General features: G+C 41.7%; 1 protein-coding gene across 1 annotated transcript; it reads left to right on the top strand.

The window, feature by feature from the left end:
* The first annotated feature begins 8,217 nt into the window (after positions 1–8,217).
* Positions 8,218–8,928, top strand: LOC114823079 (uncharacterized protein At1g08160-like). The gene has a single exon (XM_029098401.1). It carries the CDS (start codon positions 8,218–8,220, stop codon positions 8,926–8,928), a length of 711 nt encoding a protein of 236 aa, XP_028954234.1.
* The last annotated feature ends 1,271 nt before the right edge of the window (positions 8,929–10,199 follow it).

Raw genomic sequence — 10,199 nt, 5'->3', positions numbered from 1 at the left:
TTGAAGAAGTAACTTTCCACAGGCTTATTCTTGAACTGGGCTGGAGGGTTTTCTGGTTTCCTCTAGAGTATAAGGCCGACTGAAAAATTTGAGGGTCAAAACAAGTCCATCAAATCTAGAGTACGTTCGACCCTGCTGATATGGGATACTTTTGTTGTTGACAAAGTAGTGGATGTATCGGCACGTGTTCTGTTACGCTTGTCTCCACATGCTTCCTTGTTCTCACTTTCCCTATCTGTTCCTCAGGCAGATGTGGTATCTTCTCTGGAAGCATAAGATGTTGAAGATGAGTACTCGAGAGCAATGCCATGTAAGTAATCAGGTAAGGGGTTCCAGGCAGTCAGTTTCTGACTGGAAGCTTGATTCCAAGTGCTGATTGATTGCTCTCTTTCTCCTTGTTTTGCAGGTAAGAACAAGGCCAAAGGAAAAGATAGGGAAAAAGCATGATATGGGATACTCTTACTTTTAATCCCGATGATATGAGATATTCTTGCTCTGGTGTAGCTTGTTTGTAGAGGTATTATCAGGGAGGAAGAAAGCTGAGTATTTCGAGAGGCTTCGTTGGGAGTGCCCTCTCAGATATGAGGAAGGGTTGAGCATTTTTGCAGGTCTGCCTGTTTGTTGAGGATGGAGGTCGACATATATGGGAGTCTCCCTAACAACAAGTAGTAATGATATTCATTTACCTTGCTTGGTCATAGCACAGTAGTGGGAGCTGCCAGCTTCACGTGTATCAGAGTACTTTGAAAAAGTGGTATGTGGTATATGGAAAGCTGATGTTGCGTGTGAAGATTACAGACAAGCTTTATCCAAGGAGATCTGGCTCTCGAGGTTGAGAAAGCGGTGCCTCTTCGGTTTTCAAACAAGCAATCCTGTCGGGGATCTGGCTCTCGAGATTCGAAGAACAGTGCCTCTTCGATTTTTGAGAAAGCAATCCTACTGGGGGTCTGGCTCTCGAGATTCGGAGAGCGGTGTCTCTTCGATTTTTGAGAAAGTAATCATGTTGGGAGTCTGGCTCTCGAGATTCGGAAGGCGGTGCCTCTTCGATTTTGGATTTTGGAGCAAGCAATCTTGTTGGGAGTGTTTTCTCGAATGTGAGTAAAGGTTGGGCATGTTTGCTAGTCTACCTTGCCACGGAGCACAGAGGTTGACACACAGGGACTTTCCAATTATCCAGCAGTGGTGCTGTTCCTTTACCCTTGTGGGTAATAATATGGTAGCTAGACCTTCAAAATTTATGTGTTTAAACTTAGTTAGTGTTGTTTCTTTGCTATTCTTTTACCATTCTTGGTCATAGCAATGTAGTGGGAGCTGCAAGCTTCACGTGTCTAAACTTTGTCAGAGATCTTTGGCAAAGTTATCTGTGGTACCCATGAGCTGATGGTGCGTGTGGAAAGTGGATGATTGAACAGTAAGATTCACGTGCTTTCTACTTCACCAGAAATCTTCAACAGAATGCCCATAATTTCAGCAAAGCTGAGTGTGCATGTGACAAGTGCTGACAAGGCTGAAAAAGCAGGTGCCTCTTCGATTTCTGAGATCGGCCCTCGTGGTCTCTGAGCAGCCCAGCTTTTAAGAAAGCAAGCGCCTCTTCGATTTCTGAGATCGGCCTTCGTGGTCTTTGAGCAGCCCAGCTTTTGAGAAAGCAAACGCCTCTTCGATTTCTGAGATCGGCCCTCGTGGTCTCTAAGCAACCCAGCTTTTGAGAAAGCAAACGTCTCTTCGATTTCTGGGCAGGCGCCTCTTCGATTTCTGAAGCTCCGTCGAGTGCAGATTTTTATAGAGGCTGGCATAAGTTTCAAAGCACACTTGGATCTCCACCAATAGAAGCTCATTTCTTGCACTTCTAAGATCTTGATTTGTCCGACCTCTTCTCTCTTCAACACCTTTGAAAATGTCTGGCTCCTCCGACCGTCGTTTTGACTTGAACCTTGTTGAAGAGGCAGCCACGCCTTCTCCAGACAACATATGGCGCCCATCCTTCTTATCCCCTACTGGTCCTTTTACCGTTGGGGATTCCGTGATGAAGAATGATATGACCGTTACGGTGGTGGCCAGAAACCTTCTCACTCCCAAAGATAACAGACTACTTTCCAAACGGTCTGATGAGTTGGCGGTTAAGGATTCTCTGGCTCTGAGTGTTCAGTGTGCAGGTTCTGTATATAATATGGTTCAACGCCTATTTGCTCGAACTCGCCAAGTTGAGTCATTGGCGGCTGAAGTGATGAGTCTCAAACAGGAGATTAGAGGGCTCAAGCATGAGAATAAACAGTTGCACCGACTCGCACATGACTATGCTACAAACATGAAGAGGAAGCTTGACCAGATGAAGAAATCTGATGGTCAGGTTTTACTTGATCATCAGCGGTTTATGGGTTTGTTCCAAAGGCATTTATTGCCTTCGTCTTCTGGGGCTGTACCGCGTAATGAAGCTCCAAATGATCAACCTCTGATGCCTCCTCCTTCTAGAGTTCTGTCCAGTATTGAGGCTCCGAATGATCCCCCTCCGGTGCCTTCTCTTTCTGGGGCTCTACCGACTGCTGAGACTTATCCTAAGCAACCTTTGTGAAGGCTCCCTCTTGTTTGTTTATTTTGACTCATGTATATGTACATATTTGTAACTTATCGGAGATATCAATAAATAAGCTTTGCTTCATTCCAACGTATTGTGTTAAATACATCAAAACCTTCTTCACTAAGTTCTTTGATTTTTTTCTTTTGTTGAAGCTTGTATGTTGAAACTTATTGAGTGGAGCATGTAGGTTGAGGTAGTGTTCCCTTAATTTCCCGAGTGAGGAAGACTTCTCGGTTGGAGACTTGAAAAATCCAAGTCACTGAGTGGGGTCGGCTATATGAATCTTAGAACGCCATTGTGCTCGATCCTGTGTCATGTCCTCCGTTAGATCCAAGTACTCTAAGTCTTTTCTTAGAGTCTCTTCCAAAGTTTTCCTAGGTCTTCCTCTACCCCTTCGGCCTTGAACCTCTGTCCCGTAGTCGCATCTTCTAACCCGAGCATCAGTAGGCCTTCTTTGCACATGTCCAAACCACCGTAACCGATTTTCTCTCAGCTTTCCTACAATTTCGGCTACTCCTACTTTACCTCGGATATCCTCATTCCTAATCTTATCCTTTCTCGTGTGCCCACACATCCAACGAAGCATCCTCATCTCCGCTACACTTATTTTGTGTACGTGTTGATGCTTCACCGCCCAACATTCTGTGTCATACAACATCGCCGGCCTTATTGCCGTCCTATAAAATTTTCCCTTGAGCTTTAGTGGCATACGACGATCACACAACACGCCAGATGCGCTCTTCCACTTCATCCATCCAGCTTGTATTCTATGGTTGAGATCTCCATCTAATTCTCCGTTCTTTTGCAAATAGATCCTAAGTAGCGAAAACGATCGCTCTTTGGTATTTCCTGATCTCCGATCCTCACCCCTAACTCATTTTGGCCTCCATTTGCACTGAACTTGCACTCCATATATTCTGTCTTTGATCGGCTTAGGCGAAGACCTTTAGATTCCAACACTTCTCTCCAAAGGTTAAGCTTCGCATTTACCCCTTCCTGAGTTTCATCTATCAACACTATATCGTCTGCGAAAAGCATACACCAAGGAATATCCTCTTGAATATGTCCTGTTAACTCATCCATTACCAACGCAAAAAGGTAAGGACTTAAGGATGAGCCTTGATGTAATCCTACAGTTATGGGGAAGCTTTCGGTTTGTCCTTCATGAGTTCTTACGGCAGTCTTTGCTCCTTCATACATATCCTTTATAGCTTGGATATATGCTACTCGTACTCCTTTCTTCTCTAAAATCCTCCAAAGAATGTCTCTTGGGACCATATCATACGTTTTTTCCAAATCTATAAAGACCATGTGTAAATCCTTTTTCCCATCTCTATATCTTTCCATCAATCTTCATAAGAGATAGATTGCCTCCATGGTTGAGCGCCCTGGCATGAACCCGAATTGGTTGTCCGAAACCCGTGTCTCTTGCCTCAATCTATGCTCAATGACTCTCTCCCAGAGCTTCATTGTATGACTCATTAGCTTAATACCCCTATAGTTCATGCAATTTTGTACGTCGCCCTTATTCTTGTAGATAGGCACCAAAGTGCTCTTTCGCCACTCATTTGGCATCTTCTTTGTTTTCAAAATCCTATTGAAAAGGTCAGTGAGCCATGCTATACCTGTCTCTCCCAAGACTTTCCACACTTCGATCGGTATATCATCTGGGCCCACTGTTTTTCTATGCTTCATCTTCTTCAAAGCTACAACCACTTCTTCCTTCCTGATTCGACGATAAAAGGAGTAGTTTCTACACTCTTCTGAGTTACTCAACTCCCCTAAAGAAGTACTCATTTCATGTCCTTCATTGAAAAGATTATGAAAATAACCTCTCTATCTGTCTTTGACCGCGTTCTCTGTAGCAAGAACCTTTCCATCCTCATCTTTGATGCACCTCACTTGGTTTAGGTCCCTTGTCTTCTTTTCCCTTGCTCTAGCTAGTTTATAGATATCCAACTCTCCTTCTTTGGTATCTAGTCGCTTATACATATCGTCATAAGCCGCTAACTTAGCTTCTCTCACAACTTTCTTTGCCTCTTGCTTTGCTCTTCTATACCTTTCACCATTTTCATCAGTCCTATCCTTGTATAAGGCTTTACAACATTCCTTCTTAGCCTTCACCTTTATTTGTACCTCCTCATTCCACCACCAAGATTCATTTTGGTGTGGAGCAAAGCCCTTGGACTCTCCTAATACCTCTTTTGCTACTTTTCGGATACAACTAGCCATGGAATCCCACATTTGGCTAGCTTCCCCCTCTCTATCCCACACACACTGGGTGATTACTTTCTCTTTGAAAATGGCTTGTTTTTCTCCTTTTAGATTCCACCATCTAGTCCTTGGGCACTTCCAAGTCTTGTTCTTTTTTCTCACTCTTTTGATATGTACATCCATCACCAACAAGCGATGTTGATTAGCCAAGCTCTCTCCCGGTATAACTTTGCAATCCTTACAAGTTATACGATCCCCTTTCCTCATTAGAAGAAAATCTATTTGTGTTTTTGACGACCCACTCTTGTAGGTGATCACATGTTCTTCTCTCTTCTTAAAGAAGGTGTTGGCTAAGAAGAGATCATATGCCATTGCAAAATCCAAGATAGCTTCCCCATCCTCGTTTCTCTCCCCAAAACCATGGCCACCATGAAAACCTCCATAGTTGCTTGTCTCCCTGCCCACGTGTCCATTTAAATCTCCTCCTATAAATAACTTCTCGTGTATTTTTCTTAGACATTTCTCTACATTTCTGGCACCATATGAGGTTTGGCAAAATATGAGGTTGAATTTTTGTTAGGTGGGTATTGTAGATTATAGTGCGGCTCTTGTCTGTGTTCGGTTAGCCCTTAGAGCTTTCGTCTTTTGTTCATGTCTCATGGTGGTGTTGTTGCCATTTATTATGATGAACTAGTAGCTTCGTTGGTGGTTTTCATGACCGCATAGCCTTTTGTAGTTGTCATTATTTGTTTCTTTTATAGTTTCTCTTGGGAGTCGGGGCTGCTCGTTTGTAAAGATTGTTCTCTTATTAGTTTTGTTGACGATTTGTGCGTAGTCTCCCATGAAGCGGATTATGAAGTAACTGAATTTTTGGTTGCCAAAGTTGAAGTTCTTTTGGTTTTGGAGTCCTAGATGTGTTCTCATGCTATTCACAACCAAAGATCCGTTGATATGACATCCATTAGATTGACCAAGTTGATCGTGTTTTTTTTTATATATATTTATTTTTTGAGTCATTTTTGTTTGAGAACCTTCGGATTTAATCTAGGATGCCCTAATTGAAGTTTTTCCTTTTTGAAGTCCTTTTTTTTCGCTAAATTATTGAAAAATCTACGACATTCCACGATTTAGGCGTAGTTATGAAAAAATAATAGAAGATGAAGATGTTATTGACACTTAGATAAAAAGGAACATAATTTAGGGTAATTAGTATGAATGATCAGTTTTTGAGATTTGTTTGCATAAATTATTAGTTTTTAGCAACTACATATTGATCATATTGATGACTCGGACAAAAAAGAATATATTTTAGGATAATTGGTAGGAATGATCAGTTTTTGAGATTTGATTACAGAAATGATTAGTATTTAGTAATTGATCATATTGATGACTCATTGTCGTTATTGTGTGATTGTTATGTCTGTTTTTTATGACTCGTTATTAAAAATTTCAAAACCTAATTGCCCTACTAATAATGAACAAAGCTTGGATGCTGAACAGTTAGCAGGAAATTCTGCTAAATAACTAATCTGGCTTCTCAGCAGTTTGACACATGTTCATTCATTTTCAAAAAATTATGCAATATAAAAAATAAGCATGTCAAAGACTAGAATAACCTTTCTAGAAAGGCTTGCCGATCCCTATAGATTTTCCAGAGAAAAGAGAGGTAACGGGGATTTCGATGGCGGTGCAAGCCATAGCATTGTGGACGACGATGAGAGAGTAATTGCTCTGGAAAACCCCAAACACAGAGTTTGTAATTGTCCTTGGGATTAACAGACCGACAAAGACCACAGCAAAATGAAATGCTGAGCAGGGCGTGAGCCAGAGCAACCATGACCCATTCCCTTTCTCCTTTACTAGTGAAGAAGAAGAAGAAGTATTGAAATTGGAATTAGGATTTAAGAGACCACATTCAAATGGCTAGGGTTTTTGGGTAAAGAAGAAGATATCGTTGGCAGTTTCTAAAACCCTTGGGTATTCGGATTAGGTTCCCTTGGCTTTTCTTTTGTTTGGAGTCGGCATCTGTGAAGAGAAGAGAGGAAACAGAGAATAAAAGAGAAAATGACTAGACAAATTGAACGGGGTTGGCATAGCCAAGCTTTGTAAAATAGTTATTCTACTATTTTACACAATTATTTTTAATAGGGTAATGTTATGGAGACCAAATTTTTTAAATCAAATGATGTGGTTGTCGATAATTGGAATTTTAATTAAATGTCGGTTAATGTGATTATCTCTTATTGATGACACATCATTTGGTTTGCAAATTTCGTTTAAAAACCAAAGGAAAAATTCTTTGTCGTCGGCTTCTGCCTTTGGCTTTGTAGTTAGAGGCAATCTTCTTGAGATTCATTCTTAGTCTCTTCCCTCTCACTTTTTGTTTACTTTATTTGGTGTAATGTGAAACGTTATAGTCACCGATATAGTCGTCGTCCTTTGACCCACGAATACAGTTAACTCAAGGTTTTGAATCCAGTTATCACATTTGATATTAGGTTGAAGCAGGAAGCCATTGAAGATGACGAATTGCGTCGGGTCAGTACGACACTTTTGGTTTAGCCGATGTAGGTGATATGGCTTTCGGATGTCCAGAGGATGTGGAGTGGCGACATGATTTTCCTTTTATTTTGTTTCTGTTTAATAATTTCCAAGAATTATCTTGAAGTTTGGTTGATTTCTCTATAGGAAAGTTTGCTAATTTGATTGCTCTCTATAGGAGAGTGCTTGATTTTAATTTTTTTCGTTTTGATGTGCTACCTCTTTTGGATATATGTGTGAAGTATTGAGCTGTTTAATTTGCTGGATCTACTACTCATTTGGTGTTCTAGGATCGTGGTAGTGATTAGGTGATGCGATAAACTCATAGGCATCGTACTCCCTATCCCAATTTATGGTTTGAGATTTTGTTCTCACATGGTCTTTCTGCAACACTAAGGTTAACAATTTTATTGATCAGTGTAATCGTGTGGTTCCTAATGAGCTTGGACAGGTGCTTGAAGTCTACTCATTGCTTTGCGATTAGTGATGCTTTATTGTATTATTTTTTTAGATCTAATTTGCAAGGGCTTTTTTGGAGCCGAGTTCTTCAAATCATGGAATGATATATTGTACTCTTTTTCAAAAAAAAAAAAGAAGGTCTCTTTAGCATTATCGTTTTTAATATTGTTTTCTTGTTTATTGCATAATTTTTCAGAAAAGAAAAAAAAAGTGGATAGGTGTCAAACAGCTGAGCAGCCACATCGGCTATTTAGCAGAAGTGGACATGTGTCAAGCTTTGTTCTCGAATAATCTCATATTCTTTACTTAACCAAATTACTATACTTTATAAACAGGAATCCGTTCCGTTCTCTTCCCCACAAAATTGATATACAGTACAAGTGATAAACCCCCACAATCCCAAATCCCCCACAAATCTTCAAACCCTAATGACCGACCCTTCTAGGCCCGTCACCGGCTACCCAGCCACGCCCTACGCCCAGCCTAACGGCGGCCACCCCTACTCCAGCTACCCCACCTACACCCAACGTCAAGGTCCCTACTCCAACGCCTATGCCGCACGCGCCACCTTCATCCGCCGCTTCGTCGGCGCCATGATCGCCCTCTTCGTCATCGTCGGCTGCATCATGCTTGTGATTTGGCTCGTCCTCCGCCCCAAGGTCCCCGACTTCCGACTCGACTCTCTCTCACTCACCAACTTCAACGTCTCCTCCTCCTCCCAGTCCCTGAGCGGCACGTGGTCCGTCGGCTTCTCCGTCTACAACCCCAACAAGAAGCTCAGCATCCGATACGAGGAGGTCGTTTCTTCCATTTTCTACCGGAACGGCTTCATATCGGAGACTCGTGTTCAGCCGTTCGCTCAGGGGAGGAAGGATCGCAATTTCGTCAACGCCACTTTGTCGGCGGTGAATTCGTTCGTGGACGCCTCGGTGGTTCGCGCGATAGAGGTGGACAGGGGACGCGGGACCGTGAGCTTTAACGTGAAGGTTTTGGCGAGGGTCCAGTTTCGGAATGGCGGGTGGAGGCTGAGGCGGCGGCTGCTGAGGGTTTTGTGCCGTGGTGTGGCGGTTTCGGTCTCTTCCAATAGCGGGTCGGGTAAGCTGGCTGGTGGATCAAGAGGTTGCCAGGTTGGTGTTTGAAAACGGAGGACTGCGATTGGTGATAATGGTATTTCTATCTCTCACGTTTTTGAGATTAAAGTCTTTGGAATTGTCTAGAAATGTGGAGTTGTATGATTAGTAATACGAGTATATGAGTTTAGGTTGAGCCGCTGTATATGTTTTAACTTGAATTCTTTTGTTGTTTTTGCTTATCACGCGGAACTGAGCTTATCTCCCTTCAATTACTATGTCTTGCCCGACTGTTGAGAGAATGGTTGTTGTCGACTTGTCTCAAACTTTGGAAGTTGTTAGACTGCAGAGCTGGTTTGATTGCGGCACCTGGTTGATTAATGTTGTCGTAGCATTTCACAAAGTTGTTGTGGTGGGGGGCTTTACATATATGTAAGCGGGGTTAAGGGGATACCAACTACCACACCGGGGAAATCTTCCCTGAAGCATCTCCTACTACTTTATTCATCGAATGTTGTTCGTTACGCTTTGCATGCACTACAAAGCCACTGTCGTCATCTTTGTGTGATTTTCTATTCCTCATATCGTGCGTTCAATTGATGACAGAGAGTAGATTTTAACGAGTTCACTTCCAACATTTTCTCGCAACTTCAAGGAAATATCCAGCATTCTCTCGCTTCTTCTGGAGATGGCCCAAATTCAACTTAAGCTGGATTACTGGTTGACGTATAACTTTGGTCAAACAATAATTTGCAATTTCTTTTCAATAGTAGGATGAACGAATAGAACGGTAAATGAATGACTGTGAACGAAATACGCAAGGTTTTAGACGACGCTATGCGCTAGTCGGCTTAGGCGGTGAGGCGGGGTCTAGTCGGAAATTAGACGGATTTAAGTAAATTTATTATATATCGTATAAATATACGTCTATTTATTTTTAAGAAACATAAATAATTATATTGGGATACATAAATTGTAAAATAAAATCACATATAAATTTTGAAGTATAAGAACATGTTGAAAATGTGGGAAACAAGCATATAATGACTTCATCTAAGTTTTCAATAAATCACTTACATTTTATTGAAAAATTAGAATGTAAAATGAAAGTTATTGATTTTATATTTAAGTGAAAGTTGTGACCTAGGCAGGTTTAGGTGGGCTAAGCGGACTCTTAAGCAGGTCTAGACGCACTTTCTTAACTTTCAAATGCCTAAAGACCAATCGGGACTAGGGGTGGTTCGGTATGGGATCCCATACCGAAACCCTTGTTCCGATTCTCATACCGAAATTTTCGAGAATTCCAATTTCAATACCGATCCCAAACCAAATTTTCGGGA

The sequence above is a fragment of the Malus domestica genome, chromosome 11 (genome assembly GCF_042453785.1).
Source record: "Malus domestica chromosome 11, GDT2T_hap1".
Taxonomy (NCBI): Eukaryota; Viridiplantae; Streptophyta; class Magnoliopsida; order Rosales; family Rosaceae; genus Malus; species Malus domestica.
Note: the sequence above shows the minus strand (reverse complement) of the source record. Positions and strands in the feature narration are given on the sequence as shown.